The sequence below is a fragment of the Coturnix japonica genome, chromosome 4 (genome assembly GCF_001577835.2).
Source record: "Coturnix japonica isolate 7356 chromosome 4, Coturnix japonica 2.1, whole genome shotgun sequence".
Lineage (NCBI taxonomy): Eukaryota > Metazoa > Chordata > Aves > Galliformes > Phasianidae > Coturnix > Coturnix japonica.
Window position 1 is genome coordinate 26,533,948 of NC_029519.1, and position 25,896 is coordinate 26,559,843.

At 36.3% G+C, this 25,896-nt stretch overlaps 1 protein-coding gene across 9 annotated transcripts in view; it reads right to left on the reverse strand.

Annotated features, from left to right (window-relative positions):
- INPP4B (inositol polyphosphate-4-phosphatase type II B) overlaps positions 1 to 25,896 on the reverse strand; it is a 249,236-nt gene that overhangs the window by 129,493 nt on the left and 93,847 nt on the right. For 8 of the 9 annotated variants that reach the window (XM_015861147.2, XM_015861150.2, XM_015861145.2 and 5 more), the window contains 2 exons: positions 11,964 to 12,082; positions 10,071 to 10,187 (listed from right to left, as the gene is read on the reverse strand). In XM_015861147.2, coding sequence (XP_015716633.1) covers positions 10,071 to 10,187; positions 11,964 to 12,082 — 236 coding nt within the window. Of the gene's footprint in view, positions 1 to 10,070; positions 10,188 to 11,963; positions 12,083 to 12,231; positions 12,356 to 25,896 lie in introns of those variants that run through there. The other variant, XM_015861151.2, reaches the window with a different exon arrangement.

Below are 25,896 nucleotides of genomic sequence, written 5' to 3' on the forward strand. Positions count from 1 at the left end.
ATGAGGAAGCAAACAGTTCTGTCTGGAGTAATGTCAGAGAAAAAGTTTTCTCCCTCATCTTCAATTTCCTCATCTGCATTTTAAGACAAAATGAGCCATACAACCGCTCACAGTGCAGATGCTGCAGCAACCAAATGAATTAGCTTTTATCTCTTAATGTTTATAGGAGAGCAGAAGTGCTATTGACTGCTTCTGATGCTGTTAAACTTCTGGCAAGTAAAGCACAGGACATAAAACTGAGATTCAGTGATGCTTCCAAGTTCTGCTCCCATATTTTGGTGGAAAAAAATACAGGCATAAACTTACAAGGAAGTAACACCCAAATAAATTTTTTTCTAGCAGATTCAGAGAAAATCCTGTGCTGCATTTTACTCTGCTGTTCTGCTCCACAGAAATAGCAATTTTCTTTGCATCACCTAAGAACAGCTTAGTGATGGATGTCCACACTCCTACAATACCACTAATACCAGAGCAATGCAGACAAAAATACATGAGATACATGAAGTAGACTTCAGCCTCCACGAGAAATGATTATATGTATCAAGCTAGATTATTGTTATACATATATCCTTATATATATATATATATATATATATATATATATATATATCTTTCTGTAAAGAAGTGTGTACACCAGAACTGGTGCAGATGTATAACTCTTCAGTGCATATAACAGCATGCCTGCTCGTCTACTTTTAGACAAAAACCACTTTGATAATTTCTGAGACTGAGACCTCTGAATTACATCTGCAGATAGCTCAGGTACAAGTTTAATGATCAGAACAGACAGGGCTCTGTTTGGTAATTGATGCATTTGGTTTTAATCTAAACTAAGTTACTGTGGTAGCTCTAAGAGCAGCTACAACAGTTCTGCTTAAAATGCTGTGCCTAACTGAAACAAGCTGAAGCCTGCAGAGAAAGCTGGTAAAGAAAAACAGAATGAGGGTAAAGAACTATACTCACATATTCCTTAAAATTCAAGGGGAAAAGTGAGAGGAAGGGAGGGAAGAGGCAAAAAAGAGAAAGGGGGGGGGGAGTGGGGGAGGGGGGAGAGGAAAAGGGAAAGGTAAGAGTGGATATATGACAAAGAATTTCAGAATAAGATTGCCAGAATAAACATCAACAGCTGCATAATACTATAGTAGTACAGTGACAAGAACTCCAGAAGGGGGGAAATATGATAAAACCCTCAAATTCTTAACACCCTGGAATGCTGAAACAAAACACCAAAAGGACTAAATGTCATCACACTGAAAATCCCAAAGGTAGGAAATGCATGTATTAACTGATTTCCACTTACACGAACGAAATAAGCTATGGCTGTTTACTTATGTGGGGTTTTTCTTGTACTTCCTGTTCCATGTGCCTTGGGAGATCTCTGAAATAAGATTTTCCACAGTCACTTGTTTATGTACAGCATGCGCTCACTGCGACTCCTGTACAACAAAAATTTGGAGCCACTGACACTTTCCTTGATTTGACTCAAGCACCATACTGTGTGTGCATGTGTAATGCATCCCAAAAGAGCTGAAAAACAACATTACAAAAGACTTGCTTAACTCTGAAGTATGTAATTCACAGTGTATATAGTTGCCTTCTTTTGCACCGTGATATACAAAATAAGTACAGCTACATATTGAGAGGAGAAGGACTAGAGAAGAACAGATTACCAGTACCATATCACTATGCCATAACTATTTTAAAGCAGTATTTTAAGACTATTTTGTAGATGCCTTTCTATTCTGAACCCTGGCTACAGAAAAAGGAAACTGATTTCAGAGATGATAGAATGGCTTGGGTTGGAATGACCTTAAAGCAGATCCAATTCCAGCTCCCTTGCCAGGGTAAGACAAACGTTCCTGCAGACCAAGCTGCCCAGGACTCCATCCAACCTGGCTTTGAATGCCTCCAGGGGTGGGCCATCCAATGCTTCTCTGTGCAGACTGGTTCCAGTGTTCCACCACCCTCTGAGTAAATGATTTCCTCTTAACATATAACCTAAATCACCCCTGTCTTTGTTTAAAACCATTCTCCCTTGCCCTAGCACTATCAGACCATCTAAAAAGCTGGTCTTCCTCTATTTAAAACCCCCCTTCAGGTACTGGAAGGCTATGAAAGAAGCAATAAGGTCTCCTCCAATGAGGAATCTTCTGTTCTCCAGAATGAACAAGCCCAACTCCCACAGCCTTTCTTTGTAGAAGAGGTGCTCTAGCCCTCTGATCATATATGTGGGCCTCTGGAAATTACATCCATCCCCCTGCTTCGTTGCTTTAGGCAACAAGAGTACCCTACTTAAAACCAGTAGGTTTTAAGTACACCTATTAGGCAATAGCTTGTCACTGACTTGATTTGACATTTTTGGAAGCTTTTTACACAGAATTAGATCACCCAGAGGAAAGCAATTAGCATGAGCCAGTAACTCCTTGGTAATGATTCATGATCTTAACAAGTAATAAACTTAAGGTGAGGGAAGTTAGTTGACTTCTCAGTGAAAAGAAATCAACCCCCCAAAAGTCCATTAACACCATGAAAGAGTCGATTTACATTTCAGTATGGGAACTGCTTAACACATTCAAATCTCAAGCTCAATCACTGATGTTCATTCAGATGTATAATGTTAGGTATTTCACACAAATATCCACCCCTAGGAACTAGAGTTTGACATGTATTAGGAGGAAAAGCAAACACACTAAACTTCGACCATGCTACAGACTAAGTTTGGCCTTCTCGTGGCTTTCTAGCCATCATTACATCCATTGCATATAGTTTTTTAAACAATAGTAGATTTGTTCTATTTTCAATTTCCATGAATATTTACAGCAAAACTGCCGGCTTTTGTAACTCAGATGTGTAAGCAGACTTATCACTGTTAAATATGCATTTCTTTTCATGTTATGCAGGATTTTTTATTTTTTTTTTTGGAATGAAGTAATAGATTTTAAACAGACAAAACCTTCAATTTTACCTCAGTAGTTTTAAGTGCCTTTCCAGAAAGTGAGAAGCTTGAGAATTTGAAAAGCAATACAATTTTAAATATATTAAAAAACAGAGATTAAAAAAAATGCAAAGAGGTTGCTTAATTATTTCTATTAAAACTGGTTTTGAGGGGAAAAAAGAATTAAAAATTAATCACTTTTGTGAAGATGAAGAGGCAGTAGCTATGCTATAAGCATTGATTTTCCTTTGTTTTACAAGATTTAGTGCAATTTTGACAGTTAACTAATTTCTATTAATGTACAATTCTGGCAGCAAGTGAAAACAAAGCATGAACATTTGTTGCTGTGGTATAAAGACAATTGCTTATAATACGAACTGTTATAAAGCCTACATTATGAGGGGAAAAAAACATGCAAAAAACATGGAAAATGAAACAGGAGGAGCTCAAGTTTTGATTTTTCAATTAGTTAAATACATCCACTTAAAGTACTAAGTTCTTCTATATCAGTAAAAGAGGTGTATATTTAAGAAATTGCTTTCCAGGTAAATTAATTACCTTAAATTAATCCAACAGGCACAAATGGAGCTTTCTGTACTTGAAAACAGTTATCTTCCACATATTCATTTTTTACTTTGCAGAGAGTTTCCCTCTTTTAGGACTACCCCACAGCTATCAAAAAAACACTAAGGCTGTTGCATACATAATAATTTTAAGCTGCTACAGCTAATGGTAAACCAATTGCATTTCCTTGAACATCAATTTCTCTTTCATATGATTTAGGGTTAGTGCTGGCGTGATAAGCTTAACTTACCATTCAACCAAAAAAAAAGAATAGCCATCAATAAGAATAGGCAGACCCTAGCCTCATAGCCATTCAAGCTATCCTGTGTTGCTGCACTGAATGTAAGGAAATGCTACATACTTGCAACATCTGGGCTGCCAGGAACCTGGTTCCCATCCATCAGGGCTCCAGTACCTAACCTGACAGCAGCACAGGCCAGTCTTCCTTGGGAACTGAATGTGCATATGAAAAGTAATTACAGTAGAATGATATATTTGCAAGCTCTTGGGATAGTACTAGAGAGATCTGAACAATTGTATCTATAATACTGAAATCCTTACATAGTTGAAATCAATTCTACAGGAATAGGTTGTCATGCGTTTTATGTTTCCCTGCAATTAAAATGAGAAATATCCAAGGCATCCTTTACCAAAGAATCAGCTCTTACTGTGAGCACTTGCCTGACCGGTGGCAGAAGTAGCACTTGATTGACACAAGTAGGTTTAAAATTTAAAATTAGAAAAGTGCAGATCATGGCTGTCCTTGAAGGCACAACAGCAAGGAGAAGTCTGCTTCAATTAGGAATATGTGTATATATACATATATATGTATGTACATTTGTGCATATGTATAAGGGAAAGTAAGAAGAGAAGGATGCTTTCAGAGAGATGGACTTCTGCAAAACCAATGCCCTCCCACTCGATTTTCAAGGCACAAAGAGCAAGTAAGGTTACAAATGGACTTCATGTTAAGCACACCTGCAGTGCTTACGGTCTTGATATGGTCTTACCTTCCCTTCTTTTAGAGATCCCTAAGATGTAAGAAACTTTCCTCCTTATACTCTCAAACACTTCAGAAAAGGATTTTATTTCAATCTAAAGCCAAATGAAAGTAAGCAGTTTGAATTTCCCTTTATGTTTCCAGACTTTTAAGAAATACTGAGAAAGACCAACAGTAATTCCTTAAGGTGTGCTCCACCTGCCCAAGCCCAAAAGAATAAAAGCAAATTTCCCTCCATTATAGCACCAATAATGGCATTTGGTAAGAATATAAAGTTTGAAGCAAAAGAAAAATTGAATCACTCAAGTATACATACATGAAAAAAATATTGCATGGTTTTGAAAAGAAACACGAATAAAGCATTATTACAAGTATTTCTGTGGTTAGGGCAGTGACACTGAGCAGTACTGCTCTATTAAAAAGAATGAGATAATACGAGTTTCTAATTTAAGGCAATATTTCTGTGCAAATCCTGCAGAGATGACAGTGAACAGAACTGAGAAAAGGAAGAATTCGAAGAGCTTTTTTCATTAAACAAAGAAGAGCACTTATAAGATTACTCTGGTATTAAAGAAAAAAGAAACAGTCTCAGAAGCTTCATTGTTCACAAGTACGAGGCATTAAGAACACTCTGGAAGAGGCAGCATGCAGGTAGGTGATGTTCAAGCTTTCACAATTATCCCTGCTAATGCATTTCACATACTGCTCTGCAGCATTACTAATATGCAAGCCATGGGTCTCTTCAGCACAAATGGCAAACACACCGAGCTGTGTGGTGGTTCTGTCATACAAATCAATGCCCACAGGGGAACTTGGAAGACTGTCACTTCAGATTTGGCTACACATTCAACTTAAAAGTGCCTCTTTTTCGAAAGTCTTCATTTCCCACTTAACCCAGTGCAATTCTGTTTTATAAGGGATATTTGTAGTACCAAGAAACACAAGAAAAAAAAAAAGAAAAAAAAAACAACAACAAAAAAACCACATAAAGCTTTTGTGAATTTTCATTCAGTGAGCAAGTCTAGCAGAAGTTTCAAAAAGGAACAGTAAAAGACAAGTAGCTTGAAACCTAAATTATCTAGAGCTGTAACTTGGTAATGCATGTTCCCATATCCAGAACTGCAGTATTACAGTTGCTGTTCATATCTGGAATAAGCCATGAATTCCAGTGATTATATCTACCCAAAGGAGACTGCATCTACCTGCTAGTATCATCTGCTAAGTTTTTAGCCTTGGTTCTACACAAAATTGTCTTCAATACACTTTTAAAGTTCATTCTCAAGCTTTTGAATTCTATCTCCTCCTAAAGAAAAGCAGAATCTGCAAGGAATGCTGCACAGACCCAATACACAAAGTTGTCACAGGGGCTCTCCCTCCTGCTTCCAACACTTCTTGATGTCTGCATCAACAGGAGGGAGGCAGTTTGAAGCACTGCACATCACACCAGAACAATGCATCAGTGCATACCTTGAGACCTCGCTGCATTTAAATCAACACAATTCCAACATTTAAGACAAGAAAATTTTCAAGACCACTCTAAAGTCCATATATTACGATATTAAGCTGTGTTTGTAACTGCATTAAATTAAATCAGATCAAGTCAGGTGCAGATGTGGAAACATAGAGTCAATCGTTAAATAACAAAGCAAATAAAAATAGAGACATGTTACAGTGCTTCCCTAAAAAATACAGTGTCGTTTACAAAAAAGCTCAGAACGCTTGCTGCAAGACCCTTATTACCTTCTATTACTCTGACTAGAACTAGTCAAATTATTCAGGCTGGATATATTCAGGAAAATTTCTTTTCAGAAAAAGTACCCAAGTATTGGAACAGGCTGCCCAGGGAGTTGGCAAAGTCACCATGCCTGAAGGCGTTTTATGTGTATGTCCCTTTGGGACGTGGTGAGTGGGCACTGTGGTAATAGGCTGATGGTTCAGCTAAATGATTGGAGAGGTCTTTACCAACCTTCATAATTCTGGGGTTCAACAAGACACAAATGTATGTATTTTCAGTGCAGAACAAAAAGACTGCTGCCTCCCAAATCAGTCACCAGGCATTCTCTCCTCTTAATACAAAATGAACTCATCTATTTTTAATCTTCTGCAGATCCACCGTGCAGCAGAGTTACCTGTCTTATGCTATGCAGTATTTTTAAAGTGAACAAATCCTGCTCAGCATTACAACTTGATAGACTGAACTGGACAAACCTGCAGGCTTACAGAAAAGCTAAGAATAGTATGCCTATGCAACAGTCACACAGTGGTGATATTTCAAGCAGCATATAAGCCTCTAATTCCAGTTTTCCTGGACAATGGTTTAAAGAACAGGTGCAGTTCAGACAAAACTCAAGTATCAGAAATTCTTTAAGACAGCACAATTCAAGCCAGAGAAACAATCTTGCCCATGGCAGAATGGAGAGAAAATCTTCTGATGTAGAAACAGATGTCACTGTACATTTTTCAGAACATGACACTACTCCCTGTTTTGTATGCTTGGCTTTACTGATGTATTTAAATTATACTTTATGATTGCTATTAACTTCTTGATTCCAGCTCTATCAAAGTAAAGTAAGAATAGCATCATCTCTATTAGAAGTTTCTATTTACATGAAAATTTATAGTAACCAATCACCATTACCTAGGAAGGCTGGCCAAAGTACTAAAATTCTTATTTCTTTCTATTAAAGAGTCACAACTACAGAAAATGTGATACAGCCAAGATATAATTATGAAGAACATCAGACAGACACGCATACAATACAAAAAGTGCAGCTAGAACATCCAGTGTGTCAAGCACAGTGAATGTGATGCCAGCTGCAGAGCACTTAAACATAATTAAACTGCTCTTCTCAAACAAATGCAAGTTAAATGATAGGCAGAAAGAATCTTATTTTAAAATCTTTTTTAGAAGGGCAGCATAAACAGCATATCAGCATTGCCAAAAAAATATTCTGGTTCTTTCTCATTGGGGAGCATCCCCTTTCACTTCATCATTATAACCTGCGTGCACAAGCTGAGCAGCATCCAATTATTTTCACTTCACAGTAAAGATCCAATTGCTTTAAAAGTAAGGCTGAGTCCTTAACAATCCTCTACTTGGGGCAGTAACACCCTGCTCAAAGTTTAAATAATGCTCAAAATCCACTTCTTACACACGTCTATTTCTGAATTGCATTGTGATGAGCGATACCAGCCACTCTGAAATGGTTAATTAAAGTAGTAGAAGTAAAATAGCCTTGACGTTGTGAGAGTCTTTTTACTGTGGCTTTTTGCCCAATTCCTGCAACATATCCAGAAGTCAAATCCAAGGTTTATTCTGCCATAAATGGATCACTTGCATGAGCTGGCAGCAAATCTGTCTAGTCTGGAAGCAAAGCCTAGCATAGCACAGAAGACTCAAAAGCCTTGTCTTCCCCTTCATCCCACATGTATTACTTGTGCTCAAGTCTGGAGAGATGGCATGGATACATGTTGCAGTGATAAGCTGTGACAGCAGCTTTTATGGACTACAGAAGCCATCTTTATTGTAGCCTGGAAAATCTCAATGGTAAAGCCACAACTCTTGGAACAGCTCACTGCCAAAGGGATGCATCCCACTTCTTGGATCATGTAACAAGCATTGAGGTATGTAGTGCTGTAGCTGTGCTGGTAATGCTATCAAGTTTTCTCACTTTAAGTTGACTTTTATGAATCCAGATATATCTCCCGACTCAAAAATATCACCTGAACTAATAAGAAAGTATGATGGCTTCAAAGTAAGTCATGGAATTCCTTCCATCCTGGCTGGTATTCCAGGAACTGAACAGCAAGTCTGAATACTGTCAAAAATGAAGTATCAACCTGGATGGCCAATGGTCATTCACAAATGTTGTATACAACATGCCTCGAATTCAATCTTACATCTTATTTAATTTTTTCTTATCTACAGACAGTTTTAAAGAGGTAGAATATTAAAAAAGGTTAAATGCATATAAACCAGATGGCGTTAACATTTTCTAATTTAAAAAGAAAACCATTAAGTCTCCAGAGACTCATAAGCTGCGTTGATGCGATTATCTTGGATATACTCTAATCCTGTACTTAATTATAAGGAACGGTTATAAAAAGTTCTTAAAAGTTACCAAATTGTATTCATTCTCTAGGCTAGATCTTTCATATGTAACTTTTCCGGTAGAAGACGTACTACGTAGATATTCAAGATCTAACCATATGGAAACCAGAGGGATAGGTCTAGGAATCAAGTTCACTTTTTTCTCCATACAGAAAGAATGTTTTTACCCATTGTGCTGTCAGTCACTATTGCTTAGAAACTGAGATTAAATCTGCAATATTTTATTGAAGAAAAAGCAGATATCATTTTAAGCCCTGCAATCCAAATCATAATCAAAAATTAAAACATACTAATTCTGAAAAGTGCACACAGTCCCCTTCCCTGTTACTTTTTAAGAAAGAAAAATAACTTACTGTAAGCTGAAAGAAATCCATATTCTACAGACAAAATTACTTCACATATTCCCATTGGAGAGCATAGGGGGGAGACAGACCAATCTATTTACTAATGAAGATCTAAAATTTAAGCAAACATATCTACTTGTTTTCAATCCTTAAATAAATAAACAGAAGTCCTCTGAACATAACTCTACTCACAGGAGTAGTTCAAAGACAGTCAGAAGTTACATGTTATGGCTGTAATTTACTTATTATGGAGAATATTATGGAGAATAATGAATGCATGCATGGTCATGACGTGATCTTTTATGGTCTTTAATCACATCAGGGGCCAATTACAGATACATAAAGAGTAATTTGGCTAATTGAAGACAAGTTTCAAGGACTGCTTTCAATGCCTAAGTGAAACCTATCTGTCACAGAAGAAAAACACGTAACTCCCATAGGTCCTGCATAACTTACAGCTCTTTATGTCTGTCCTAGAGCATCCAGAGTACATAAAATTGCACTCAAGGCCTTTATCTGACACTTAAATCACTCATATTCCTAGTGATCTCCATACATCTTCTGAAGTAACTCTTTATCAGTGTAAGAAACTGCCACTGTATCTAAAAACACGCAACACTGGAATCCAAACAATTCACCCTTATTAACAGATGTGATCTCGGACCCTTTCAAATCAGCAAGAACCACAGATGAGTAGTAAGTATCACCATGCAAGAGTTCAAAAGAAAAACACAACCAATCCTCTCTATTTCCCACCTCTTCTTGGTATAAAATAAAATACATTCAGAAACATATTTCTGAAAACTTATTCATGTTGCTATCCCAATCTATTCCCTACGTTCTTTGCTTTCAAAAAGTACAGGAGTAACCTTTCATTTCCCAGAAATACCTGCAGTGATTCATGTAACCAATTAAACAGTAGCAAAGGCTCTATCTTAACTGCATGGTTCTCTATTCTATAATATGATAACTGAGTATATATAATAAGTATATTGTGTAATCTGCAAGCCTGCTGAAAAGGGATGAAGAACACAATGGTGGAAATTTAATTCTCAGTTTGATTTATGCAAAAAAAAAAAAAAAATAATGATAATAATAAAAGCCCAAAATGCTCACCGTGTCTTGAGATTTATCTTTGACATCATAGACTGTGAGTTTTATTTTAGTCTCTTCATAGATGGGGTATTCCGGTGGGAATGTCACACCAGTCAGAAACAGTGGATCTCTTGTTCCCTGCACAACACGAGTAAATATTCAGTAAGGTAACAGCTGTGCAACGCATAGCACACCATGATGGATGCATGTATGGAAGCATGTACAGAAATATCCTCTTTAGCAGAACTTAGCTGTTTACATCCCTCTGCTGTATAAAGCTCAGTGCTACATGAAATGAGTAACAAACCAGACAACTTTAGAGCTGTCATACTGGATAAGAACTTAAGTGCTTCTGAAACAGCCTATAAACAAGCCAAACAGTTCAGTCTGCAGGCATCAGTATAGGGGCTAATGATCTGTAATAAAAAATGTCCCGTCTTCTCCTGTGATACTTCTTGTAAAGCATTTAGTTTCACATCACTTTAAATAAACTAAGAACATACAAAAAAAATACTGAGATATCTTAGATAAATCAAAATGAAAAGTCTACAGAAATGTTACAGAAAATCTTCATATTACATTACGGATACTGGCCTTTTATTTCATTTTTTGCAGGGATTATAGTTCTTTAGACAGTAATGGAATAAGACAATGTTTCTGTGCTTTGTAATTACTTAACTCATAATTACAACAACAACAGCATCATAATTCCCAAACTTACCAGGCTAGTATTCTTAAATTTTGTTTAGATTTAGTATGATAAATATAATTTCACTTGCTGAAATTAACTTTTCTTTGTCCATGACACCTCCTCCCCCCAAAGCTTGACTATGAAGAGAGCCTTGACAATGATTTCATAGAATTATTCATGCCCTCAAACATGTTCTATATCAAGACATTGCCTTGGTAATTGTACACACTTCTATTAAAAAAAAAAAAAAAAAAAAAAAAAAAGAAAAAAAGAAACATCTGTTACATGTGCTCCACAACATTGTTCCAGACTGTCTGCAATGAAATATCCTGATCAGATACAAGATATTTGAAGTAAGCAGTTTCAGGATGGTTGGTAGTTGAAACCACAACAATTTAATTTAGTAGCTGGGTAAAACTGTAAGATCACAAAGAGCTCATGAAATATTTTCAGTGTATTTAACAGTCAAAACAAGCCTTTGCTAAAGTAAATTCAGGTGTCTATTTTTACAATAAGACTTTTCTGTTCTTAATGAATCTGCAGTAAACAGCAAAGTGAATAAGTAAGCTATATACCTACACTGTCTGTTCAGGTTTAAATAATTTTATATTTAATTGATTTTTGTTGTTTCTGACACTAACATTGCAAAATGAAAAGGAGCAAAGGAGCCTCAGACAACTTTTGCTACAATACATGACACAAGTTACTATCATATATGAACATACAGACATAACATACATTTTCTCTTCATCATAGAAGTAGACTATTTTTCATATTGCAAAAATATCAACTTCCCAATGGAAAAAAGGAATAGACCAAAAACCAGAAAGTGTAATGGACTACATAAAGTGCCTCTGTTCTTATGTAATTCAAAAACACTTTCCAATCCCACTATACTCTGAGTTTACCTTTACTTTACATAGCCTTGCTCTTTCCTGAGAGCAGCTATTCACTGTTTCAGTCTAGACCAACATCTGAAGAACTGGAGTATTCTGTAAGTCTTTGCTTGGAAAAATAGAGCTTTCATGAAAAGGCAAGTTCATTACTGTTTGTCCTGGTTAAATGCCAAGAGCTACAGAGTACTCTAAGGTATGCTTTGCTAACAGCCAGAGTGTGTTTCCTTACCTAAGACTGTGCACTAATTTGTTTCATTTCTCAGTTTCTAAAGAAACAAACAAACAAAAAAGAGCAATTAATGTTAATTGAATAAGAAAGACACTCACCTCCACGATTTCAGTACTCGAATATCTCGTCAAAACGTGCTCTGCTGGATGTACCACTGAGACTTGTATAAACGTATTCAGCTTCCGATCACGGGTAGCAGCCACTAGATCCTTGCATGCTGGAGACAATACAAAAGAAAAATAAAATACTCAAATGAAAACTCTGGGAAAACTCTGCCACAGGCACAGGACAAAGCAGACTATACTCCAGCTCAAATCTCCAGAGACGAGCTGTTTTAACAGAGGAAGTCTCTTGGAAGTAACTTACAGAAATAGGAAGTCACATGCTGCAGAACTGAACTGAGATTTCATTTCCACTAAAAATACTTGCAGCTTCTGCAAAGCTCCCTACCAGAGGCTCATCAGCTTCAGAGTGCAAATGTGCGCATGCACACGCTCACACTTGCACACAGTGGGACAGTGGGTAATTTTATATAAGCATTCATTTAATTTGCCATGAAATCTCTCTTAGCAGCCTAACTTGATCATTTCTTTTCTGAGAGTTTTCCAGTATATGACCCCTTCAAAAACATGATAAACCACTTATATACTATCAGAGATCAGATTGGTTGATATCATCTGATGTCACATTACAAGATTTTTAGTAGAACTCATAATAAAAATCTACATAATTAAAATCAGGCAGCAAACAAACAATTCTCTTGTCATTGGCTGGCATGTACATAAGGAGAATAACTAATTTCCAGCTACTTTATATCATTATTAAAACACATTTTACTTGAAAAAATATCAAGTAATTCAGTTATTCTTTAATAATTTTTAACTTGTGCTTATAGTGAGACCTGTGACTGAGTTAATTTTTTAGACTAAAATACTTCAAGAGTTCTGACATAAAAGCAGAAAAAGCAACAAGAAAAAGACGACAAAAAAAATGAGTGGGAGAGAAATAAGATCAACAGTAGCTACACTGCAGAGAGGACATGTACTGATATGGCATACAGTGGCTCAAAGTTAAAAGCCATCCACCTTACATTCAAGAAGAGAACATACAACAGAGAATACTAAAATATGATCTATCCAGTATCTTCTGCAGTTCATTGAGCAACACTGGAATCCTAGAATTCTAAGGCAGGAAAAGAAAAGCCTACCATTTTAGAGAGGCTAATTGTCAAAAAATAAAGAGCTGGGGACATTTTATGGAAGTCTCTGCCAAACAGGGTCTTCCTCAAGTGCAGCTGACCTTTAACTTTCTAAAGGTGAGTCAAATTATCCTCTCAGCAAGCAAACCTGGTCTTATGAGAAAGCAAGGAAAGCTCTGATAGACACAAAAGGCCAGCTCAGCTTGGTTTATACCATTTTTCCTTTGGGCTTGCACCTGCCACTTGAGGATTAAAGAAAACAAAAATGAACCATCCAGCCTTTTGTTAGCGCTTTTCCATAACGAGAAAAGGAAATAATTAGATCTAACCTTCATGGGATATCTAGAAGTTTCTTCTTATGTCCAAATTTCCAATGAAATCTTACTGTAAAGTCTGAAACTGACTTCATCATCATTTGGTGGTAAAAGTAGGATAACAATAAAGGTTTCTACGTGGATGGAGTCCTTACGAATTAACACCAGACTTCAATAGAAAGTTGCCAGAAAATCTTTACTTCTAAGCCTCACTACGTTATTGAAGTTACTCTCAATACCTTATAGTACCTGAAGAATTATTTTATAGGTTTTACAGAAAAGTATTTAATTAAGTTCAGCAGCTAGGGCAGACACAAATCTATTTGAATTGTATCATCTCTGCAGTTGGTCACAAACCTCTGAAATAAAAAGGTAACAGCAACCACAACTGACATAAGGAAGCGATATCAGGTCATCAGAAATTGCAGATACAGCCATTTTCACCTGAAATCTTAGTCTTTCATCACCACCCAATCCTTAAATGGTTGTTCTACTCTATGACTCCGTTTTTAGAATACAGCACAGTTAAGAATGCTGTTTCAAAGGAATAATGAGAGTAAGTGTTCTCTTCCAGAACCTGGAAAACTAACCTAAATTTTTCGCAAACATCTTAAAGGAAAGGTGGCCAGCTCAATGCAATGGATCACCAGAGATGACAGGAAGAGAAACTCCGGAAAAGTAAAATAAATAAAATAATAATAATAAAAACCTAAATTTAATTTAATTAAAATACACAGCTTCTGGCTGTGTAAATCCCTCAGTTACTAACAGCTTGATATACATATAAGACATATTGAATACATTAACTAGATAAAATAAATTCTTCTATCAGCCAATATCACAGATAAACCTCAAGCAATAGGAGGAAGATGCCCTAAGAGACCACAGCCTTGGTGAGCTTAGACCACCACTGATTTTTTTAGTACTAAGAAAACCCAATCAGTAGATCCTTTTCTTGTAAAAGACAGCCTAGGAAGATGATCTTGAATTTTGCTTGGTGTAGTTGACTGAAAATAACTGATCTGCAAAACTCCAATTTGCGAGTTTCAAAAGTTTCAGAAGACTCTGGGAGCCCCCAGAGCAGAACTATAAAAAAAAATACAACAAAAAAACTCATCCATTTAAACACAAAGTTATTCGTGTTTATTGTGACACTGAGTCACTGCCATTTACAACTACCCTTCAGTCAGAGAAAATACTAAATAAGATTCACTAGCAGAGGAGAGTTGCGGTAACCTGGTATTTTTCAGGCCAGAACACATCATCATACCCCTTAAAAATGGCCCAGCTAACACATTTTATTTTAAGTAACTTCTCACAAAAAAATGAGACAAGTGTTTGATTGTTTTTTTTAACACAACCTATCCACAGGCTGGCCAGCTCCACAGCCCCACACTGAATTAGTGTCCTTTCAACCATCAGAATCTCTGACAATATTAGGACTTCCCAAAGAAAGAGACCACACTCCTTGGACAAGGTGTAATGTTACACAGCTATGCAATAACATACAGGATGTACAGTCTTTATTTAAATCCATCTGTTGAACATCATTGACAAAACAGATGAAAATGCAAATGTGAAATGAATATTTCTTAAGACGGTGAAAGCAGGTAATATTACATGAATACACATCACAACCTACCATCCAAGCAGACTGCATACACAGGTCACACTACTTTACCATGCTGGAATTAATTTTGCAAAAACTCCACATGAAAACTCAGTGAACTGATGTGACAGCTTGTATTTACATGCCTGATGTATATGAATCTACTCATTGTGACCGCTGACTCAGCGAGTAAATGCCTGAATCATCCACTGCCCTGGTGATCCCATCTCTGCTAAGCCTACAGGCATACAATGAATATTTAAGGAAGAACTACACTGGGAATAATTTATGCTTTTAGATCAACAAATAAAAAGTTAAGATGGCAAGAAGAAACCATTCCCCTACATTGTAAGCAATGAAAAAGGAAAGAAAGACAACAAAGGAACCACAGTGTGGGCAGCAAGATAAAAAGCTGAAAGGAAGAAATGCTATAGAATAAATTTTCAAACTTGTAGTTTTGTATTTTGCAAAATGTTGTGGCCTATGTATGAACTGCCTTACCATTTAAAATGCCTTAGATCAGGAAATACTTATAGTTATTGTTTAACATTTATTTTCTAAAGAATAAATGTGAAGAATTGTTTCATTTTCATTGCTGTAGATGTCCTACAGTTAAGACTACAATATTATTCACAAATCACAGTAAATAAATACTACTTTTCTAGTTGTGCCTATACATTGTTCTACACATTCCAGTACCACTACTATGTACATAAGCTCTGTGTGCAGTAAGTATAAGCTGTGTAAGTAGATGTTTGATTCTTAAGTTTTGCCATGTGCAACATTTTAGTGCTATCTGCACTACACAAACATGCTGGCTCTGATCTTCATCCTTCTCTGTGTGCACATGCAAAAGGGAATGCCTGGTTACTGTTTGCTCATAACTCAGCTATGCTGTAAAACAATAGCAACTTGATTCATGTTTTCACTAACAGAGCCACAGAAGTAAAAAAAAAAAAAAAAAAATAGTCTGGAAATTCTTCAACTGAAACTACAGTTCTGACCAGCTGCTCAACACTGCTCCAAGCACTGAATCCAATGAGGATCTGGAAGAAATTAATCTGGTAGAGGAATGGGGAGAATGCAGTGCTTCCCTGAACTGAAAAAGCTCCAGCAGCTGGAACAAACTAGGTGGGCAGAAAGAATGAAAGACATTCTTTGCTCAAAGTTGACAGAGTTGTATAAAGCAGGAAGCCAATGACTATACAAAAGAACTTGGGAAATTGTACTGACATTGCCATGTTTATTCATCTTTGTTATTAGAGGAAATAATAGAACACTGGTGAATGTCTTATCAGTCTAGAAATTCACACAGTTGGTCTACCAGCCAACACAGTAATTTCTGAGGTAGCTTTTCCTCTAACCAGTGATAGAAACAACACAATTCCCCCATTACTTCTTTCCTTTCCATTTCCCAAAACTAAATAGATTCCAAGGGACCAGAAAGGGACAGGAATTAAACTACACAATACCCCTGTTTTCTCCAGAGCTTTTGTAAACACTCCCAGCAGAAGATCAGAAGTATCTGAAAGAAGGGGCATGAAAGAAGCTGATTTCTCACATACACATATATTTACAGGAACACACTGTTCAACTTTTTCTTCATTTCACTGGCATTACAGCAACATTATTATCCCAAAGCAACATAGAATATAAATAATAATGTACAGTCTGCCTTGACAGACTAATTAACTGAGGTACAGATATTCCTTAGTGGGCAAAAGGACATATTAAATAAGAGAACACTACACTAAGACCTGTGCTATATGCAGAACACTAAACAGTACTTTTTTTGTTGTCGTTTCTGTTTGTTTTGTTGTGGTTTTTTTTTTTTTTTACCTCTGCCCTGGGGAATGATGTAAGAGAAGAAAAAACGCAAAGCCACTGCTTCTTCCTTCACTGGACACTGCTAACCAAGACTGCTGAAAAGAAGACCATCAGCCAGGAACAAAAAGGCTTAATGATCCAACTTTGGAACACACAGGACAACTTTGGACACATGCTTGACTTAGGAGCGTAAAGGCAACTGAAAGAGAAAAGAGAACAGGAGAGAGACGTGTCCTCCATGTGGCAAAACATGCCAGAAAGCAACCAAGGAAAGTGTTGGAGGACCGGTATTAGCCCAGAATGGTGTTAATGAGCAGCTTCCCAGATAGAGTCGCATAATAAATCACTACCTGGGGATTAGAAAGAACAGACTCCTCCACTGTAAAAAAGCTTCTTCCACAGCAGTTTCCTGTTGTAAACTCCCAGTAAGATCCACAGTACAATACTGAGTACTGAGAAAAGAATGTGTATAGAATAGAAGACTGCATTTGGATTATGCATACAAATAAGTCAAGCTCCACTCATTTTTACCTAAGTATAGTCTAAGATCACAGCTCCCATCTCTGGGGATGAGAGATTATTACGAAAATAAAATATGTCTCTTCTCTGGAATGCACAGCTGGTTGCTAAAGTAACCTAGTTGTATCACAAGGAAATGCACATACATAATACAGTTAAGTATTCCTCAGGGATGCTTGTAATTAACAGTGGGAAGAATTCTTTATTTTTCCTCCAACCATCCAAGGAAAAAGAGATGATGAGGAAGTTATAGTACACAAAACAAAGATCTCCATCACATTTCCACAAACACACGTTTGAAAAAAAAAAAAAAAAAATCAGAGTTAGTGATACTGCAATTAAAATATCAGTATACTGAGAAAAAATATATAAATCATTACCCACCCAATTTGCAGATAAAATATTACAGTTATTTAGTAAACACTCAAAGAGAACAGAAGCATGGTCTGTTGGTTAGAAAACACTGCGTGCTAGTGGAGAACTGGGATACGTGATCATGCCCAGGAGTTGAGATGCCAGCCATACTGAAATTAATTTGTATAGGAAATGTTAGATCTCGTTGGAATTACCACCATGAATATCAGAAGTGCTGAATTCCAAAACAAGCTCTGCCAGCTCCAGGTTTTGCAATACTTGAGAAATATCAGTTTGTTGCATATTTTGTATTTTTCCCAAAGCCTAATTCTGGACTAGAGCACTAAGTACAGGACTTAAAAATAGTATTTTTCCTTCTCCAATAAAATAAAAGCAAAGGTTTAGAGCATAACTTTTATCTGTCATTACCAGGAGAAGCAGTATGCATTTCCTGAGTGTGGGTTTCAGTTTTTTGAATATGCAACAGCAGATCTTTTTCACACTGCTTCCCTGCCATTCAGCCTAAACTCTAGTTATTTATAGAGCTTAAGTATGATAGATGCAAGAGAGTCAGGAAACAGGCTGACTGGATCAACATACAGCTCACAGGCATTGTATTTTCAGTGGTGAAATGAATGCATTGGTACTCACGTTAACCCTCATTCTGTGCAACTGACATTTGAGCAGCTCAGTTAACCCATGACTAACTTGTTAGACGATCTGCTTCCTGCAAGCTCATCACTCACAATCATCACATTCTAGCTTTATTTAGAATTGTGTGTAAGATGTCTGCCACCTCTGTGTTCTCTTAACCTAAACTATACTGTGGCACCAAGGTCACAGAAGCAAGCTTCTGGCATTAAGTCATGAAATAGATGATAAAATGTTATGGCACAGTATTTTAAGGACTCTTTAACTTTTGATGCTCAGAGTATTTCTATCATATAGCAGCATACTCAGTTATAAAAATGTAATTCTTTCCAAAGAGTTTACATTTCTTTATTGAGCATACTGCGAGTAACTGAACAGAGAACTCTGCTTTTCTTCTGTAATAGTTGCAGGACAGCAACGCACAGCTTTTGCAGCTTTAGATTTTTAGTTATTGCATTTACATTCTGTTCAAAATAATCCTGATCATGATGCAACATATTAATGGTATTTATGCCTTGCCCTGAAGGTGCCTGGAGAGAGCAATGAGGAAAAAAAAGAAGAAGAAGGCCAGCAGCCTAAAAAAACTGCTATCCAAAACACATTCCAAAATATATTCCTATCAAAGTATGTTTTTATATGAATCTGCTGCTGTTCTAAAGATGTAATTTATTTTGTCATAGTTGGCATTTTAGAATGCCACAGAAAGGTTTAAATGTCTTGGAAACAGAGCTAAATATCACTTCTTCCTTCACCTTTTCCCAATATTGTCATAGCAAGTTTCTAATAAAGAAGAAAATTTGCTGTAATTTCCAGTTTCCCCACTATCTTATAAACAGAGGGACTACAGGCTTAAGCTCCACATGAAGAATTAGTAGAGCAGTCAACAGTATGAAGACTTCCTTTTTTCTTTTAACTATGCATTCCTTAATACTTTAAGCTCACAGCAGGTACATAGAACTTAACAGATTCTGTAAATAAAATATATACTGCTCATTTCTAACTTTCTCCATCTTTGCAGAAATAAATTTAGAAAAAATATCAACAATACCACCAGAAGACAAAAAGAAACAAGTGCCAGGTCTCTCACAGTTTTCAGTCTGCCACATCTTTCCTTTTTATAGCAGCATACAGTGCTTACTATGACATAAGCGTTTATACAGTGCTGTACCAGTTGACAAATGAAACATTACATAGTTTTGATCCTTAGTGCACAGTATTACTTTACAATTCTCAATAGCAATCTTTTTCTCTAATACATAGAGAAAATGCAGCTGTTCTTTAGGTTTAACACAGATATATTTTTTCATGTGCATCCTTGTAATATTCAGAACTGCTGAAGAAGTTTCCTTTTGATAACAAAGACATACAATTAAGCAACACAGAGTCCAGCAATTACAGGCTAACCAACTATGTGGTCATAGGCCTGTTGTCCATGAGAAACTGCTAGTGAATACCAGTGTTCATTTCTTTTTCAAATGATAATGTACAAAGAAACATTAGTTAAGAGCTAAAACAAATCTTTGTTTATTTATGTAGAGTGATTTCCTTGTGAATTTGACATTAACATGCAGAATTAAGCATTGCTTCTCTTAATCTCAACTAAAGCAGATTCAGATCTTAGTTGAAAACACTCCTAGTTTTAGACCCAGTTCATTTACCATCGTTACAGTGAAAAATCTTCATCTTACCAGATGTTAAAAATTCTGGTCTTTAAAGAATCAAAGTCTTCCAAATTCATGAAAATAAAATTCTGTACTCATCCAATCCCTGTGAAATAGATTTTCAGTGTAACATAGAGGTTTTTATATCATGCTGTCAGCCCCAGCACTTGTTTTGAGCATTTAAACAATATTCCACAAGATATTCAAGCTTTTTTTCCCCCCCAGTTTAGCTCATTCTATTTTATGTTTATTTTATATTCCACACAGATAGAAAGAACTACACTAAAAATGCGATTAACCACAAAAATTGAAGTGTCCATAGCAGTATTAAAAAGTTTATTATCAACAGAAGATGTGGGCAGAATAATAAAGAAGAATATAAGTAACTTAGTTTGTTCTTAGCAAAGTCCTTCCCAAGAACCTCAGATAAGTGAGACTGCTTGTAATGTCCACAGCACCATGCTGCATCCAATATCACATAGAATTTTGCAGTGCTTTGAATACAATTCCGTTTGCTCAGAGCCTGAAGGGGAGCTTCATTTTTAAGTCAAACCTCACTGCAGGACACATATTCCAAAAATAAGTACATCCATAACTAATGTGTTCAAAAAGAGAGGATGACTTTAGTCTTCTATTAATTAGATGTTTTTCTTTTTATAGAACTTCTGATCTTTCATACAAGGAATTAAAAAAGAAGCCCACTGGGAGACATTTTATAACATGAAAACATTACCACAATTATTTCTATAGGCATATTTAGAGAAGTATTTAACAACAGTCATTTGAGAGACAAACATTCAGTAAACACAGTGCATTACTTTTAAATACCTAAAAAGTCAAGAGATCATGCTTTGAACTACTTCAAAGTGTTACTGTTATTATACTATTGGCCTAGCAAAACAGAATTGTTTCACATCCATTTAATCATTACTATTTTGTACAAGAGGCATGAATTAAATGACTATTGCAAACTGCAAGTCATTTCCTTGCTTTTTGTCTCCCACATTATCCAAGCTCTTCTGGAATTATGGTGACTAACATCCAGCAGAAAAGCAGACAAGGAAAGAGATATGAGGAAATCTCCAGAGAATTTTGTATTAAATGTTTTGCAGACCAGGCTAGAAGACCAACTGCAAGAAGTGCCAGCAAGAAGTCAAGAGTCAACTCACAAAAAGGCAGATGCCCACAAGTGGATTTTAAATGGAGTACTTCACACACCTGCTATCTAGCTCTGGAGATATTTAAAGTCTCCAGGTATTTAAGCTCTCAACTGCAAGAGATCCTCACATATACAAAGGTCAACTTCTGGGTACATCCCAGTCACCCTAGCTTGGACAATGCTGAGCAGCAATGCCTCTGTCTCAGGCCCTGTCAAGATTTGCAAACCATGTACCTATCTTCACAGTCCCAGGCTGGCAGGAGGTGACAGGGCACAGCTGCTAGTCCATGCTCTATAAAAAACATCAGTGCTTATTTCCTTCACAACAGACCCAGCGGGAAGGCTGAAGGAGAAATGTTGCCAGAACCCCTTTGAATTCACTTAAGCAGTGGACCAGAAAGAGGTCAGATGCAGATGGATCCAAGTTTATAATTCTGTTCACCGCTAACTTAGCAGCTACAAAACACAGAAAGTTACTAAATGCATACAAGTAGACATTCAAATCATCCTCTTGAAAACATCCCATCTTGATTAAGTGCCAAAAAGAAACCCCTCCACCCCCAAAAAGGTGAAGAGTTACTAGCAGCAGGGATAGAAGAGACAAAATAAGAATACGAATGTTAATTTCTATATATCATATTAAAATTGTCACTGAAACTGGATCAGGGATACAGTAATTATCCTGAACTGATGCCCACCCTCTTGGTAAAGGGCACTAATAATAAAACAGTCATTCTCAGCTGGTCTTTCAGCCAATCTTGTCCTCAACTTTTTCATGCATGGTAAAAGGGGAAAGTTTCAACTCAGGATGAAAAGTGTCCATTTGAATTTTACTCCTGGACAGTAGTGCTGTAAATTCAGTAACAGTTTTCTGTTTTATGTTAACATTTTACAAGCACTTTTGCTAATAAGTCTCCCCTAGGAATAAACATAAATAAATAAACAAACCTGCACATGCAAACATAAAACAATAGAATATGCACTAATCAGAAATTATCCCAGGCAATTAAAATTTAATTTCCAGTTTTACTCAGCTCTCTCTGCTTCCAACTTGTGCCTCGCCCAAGAAACAATTCATGCTGATATCAGAAGTGAATCATGCTAAACACACCATGGAACATTCCATAAGAGAAGTTCTCCAAAACTGCTCTAGTTCAGACAAATGACAACAATTATAAAAAGTCTAATTTCAACATAATTATAAGAGATTATTTAGAGATCCTGAAGGATTTATAGATCAAGCCAACACACACCTTATTACTGATGTATGCTACAGAGAATTTTAAGAGCCAGTTACAAGCCCGTCACTAATAGTCGGCTCTAAAGGGGGCCAAAAAAACTTTGCCATGATAAATTACATTGCAAATCCCTATCACACATTCCAGAAAGACTTTGGTTGTAGCGGATGTGTTGAATTCAAGCCCTATCCCTTTGCCAGAGCACAATGAGCTACAGCAGGTTTCCAAGGATTCTGCTGAGTTTTAGCCTCTCCAAGGATGGAGACTCAACAGCCTCTATGGGCTGTTTTTCCATGTTCTGATAGAATTCAAGTATCTTAACTTGCATCTATTGACTAACCCACTTTCACAGTGTATAACAGAAGAGTCTGGCTCCTCATCTTTACTGCCTCCCACCTCCCTCCACATATTTATATACATTATCAACTGCGTATAACTTCCCTAAGCTGCAGTCCCAGCTGTGAAGGATGCTCAGAGTTCCTTAATCATGGTTTTTTGTTGTTTTTTTGGGGTTTTTTTTTTTGTTTTTTTTTTTTTTGCCTCCTAAATGACTTCACACAATTATTCAAACACACAATCTATTTCTTACACCTGCACAGCAGACCTCCCAGAACCAAATAGGGCACTGGACAGCAGGAAAAAACCTGACACTTCAGCTACTGAAACACAAAATATAAAAATAACTCTTAAGTAATCTTTGCTGTATATACTATTTCTCAATAAATAGAAGAAAAGTTCAAAATTAAAGCAAAATTAATAGACATTGCTGTTTGATGAAAATCAGCCCCTTTAACAGGCGAAACAGAGTAGTTATGTAGAATTTATAAAAGTGAAGCTTATTCCTAGTAACACACACTATGGACTAAACTAACATGTATTGATGAAAATATTCTGCAGACACTCCAGGTCTACTCAGCCGCTTTGACAACAACAGCATGTTTTAAAAAAATCAATTATTTTCCCAGACCAAAAGTCAGCTTCCTGGGAGGAAGGGAAGGGCTGGAAGACAATAGCAGTGCCAGGACTGCCATCCAGGAAGTCTTATAGAGTTTTCTGTAAGAACAAAGGAATACTTCAGCTTGAGCTGGCTTGTTGCTCTCTGTGTATAATTATCTGCAATAGAAATGATTCTTAGTAAGGATCTAAATAGGCCTCTTCATCCAGAAGAGCCTCCTAGAACAACAAACTAATCACCTGTGGTCATATCACTGCATGTCAGATAAGCACAAGGCCATCAGGTCATATAAGAGCTGTACCTGCAGCTGTGTTGGTCATGCAATAGGAGAAACAGACTAATTGCCAGCCTCCTCTAGGAAGGTGTTGTCACAAATGTTCTTTCACTAGAGAACTTCCTAGTTAAGGTAAACCACCATCATCATCTCCCCTCTCCAGCTCAGTCATCAGATCATACACATCTTTCCCACCTATGCTTTTCTATCATTCTGGCAGCCTAAAGATAAAAGGTGTAATAGGCCAAACACGTGCACACCTGCATCTCCAAAATCAAGGCTCAATTAATGAGATGTAAGAGGTAGACATGGTAGTCATGGAAATCTAAAGAGTCACTTGAGAGAAAGGGGTTCAAAAACTGATCTAGAAAGAGTACATAGGCAAGAAAAACAGAAGGAAATATGCAAAGCAGGTGATGTATGTTTGAGAAAAAGCAGGACGATAAAAATAATGAGGACAAAAAGCAGTGGTGTGTGCTGAAAATAACTTCTCTTTAGTTTAATGATCCTTAATCCTAAATTCCAATGAACTACTTTTAAAATACCCTGGAAACACAAGTTTTCAGTTAAGTCAGAATAATTTAAAAGTTTATGTCCTGTTCACTGGAATGCCTAATACCTCAGAAAGCAAGCATTAAGCTTTTAAAAATACTAAGAAACAAATTAAGGTAGCAACTGAGTTGCTTTTTGGTGTTTTTTTTTTCTTTTTAACACTCAGGTAACACATTAGGACACCCAATTTTGACATAAATAAATGTCCACCTATATCAATAAATTCTTCAATAACTCTGGAAATCTTTTTCTAAGTAACACTCAGTAAGACAAGTTACCACAAAGGTTTCTGATTGCTTTTAGTATTCTAGCTCAGGATCCAGAATCAGTTCAGGCAAAGCTGGGTGAGTACCCATATCAGTAAGAATTAAGGTAGATTAACCCATGATTAGACTGATCTCCTGTAGTTATTCAGCTTCCAGTCCTTCACCTCATCAGGCACTGAGTTCATATTCAACCTCGCAGAAAACTTCATCTTTTAATGGATACACAAACCTTACCCCTTTGAATTCTTAGAAAAGAATCTTAAAAAATACAGGCATCAACATTGATGAAACCAACAAGCAAAGTGTGAGGTAGACCAAAATTACTATTTTCAGTATTAAAAAGAAATTGAGTTTACTGAAAAGACTAACAATTTTATTTAAGAGGAATACTATTAGCCTCATTTTCCCACAGCCACATAAATGCATTGATTTGATACATTTCAGAATTTGAACATTTCTTATAGAAGTTAATCCTATTATCTGCTGCATCACTTGAGAAGTAAGTTGATAAAACCCTGTTTCTCAGAATTGTTACATTCCATAAAAACCCTTCAAGTATTAAATAGCTTTTCAAATTCAGGTATCTACAACTTTTCTCTAAGTAGATTAGCCTTAGCTATTCAAGACTTATTTCTAGATGCATTTATATCAAAACATGACAGTCACAATCTTTATTCTATCGGATTTAGAGGAAAATGTTTACCTTAATCACAGCTTTGATTGGTACACATTTGTATTTACAAGATCATCATCAACTTTTCCATGGTAGATCAAGGGAAAAAAAAATGCTTAAAAGCAAAAGTGTCCAGAAACAAAAGAGATTTAAATTACACAGAGCTGGAGAATATTACCTGGAACATCCTCACAGTATAAATGACTCATATTAGGAAGTTTGCTGTTTCCATCACACTGGAATATATTGCATCATCATGACCTACCCAGCATAACTATCTCATCACTTACTCTGATCTACTTCAAAGCAAATAAATATCACTGCACTTAAGCTCACCATGGTGAATAACTGTTACATAGCAAGGTGTTACACGGAACTTTAGTTTTTATAACCTGTACAGAAATTAAATTTAGACAAGTCCTAAATGCTTACTGAACATCATTAAGAAGCAAGGCATGCCAACAAGTTGCAAGCATTTTCATGGCCACTTCTATGAAAAATTACCTCTTAACAAACACAAAAACTAAGCAGATAAAGCAAAAACAAGACATGCTCTATTAGGTATATAATGGGTTGTCAACAACAATACATTGCCATATAGAAAATAGATATCTATCTCTATATGTGTGTATTTCTCTACTTAGATTCTACACATATCTCTCTATAATATATATCGTATAGAGAGAATACATATGAATATAAATAAACAGAAAAATTATAAATATGAAATATTTCACATATAATATATCAAAATGGTCATTCTCCTTGTGTAATATTTATA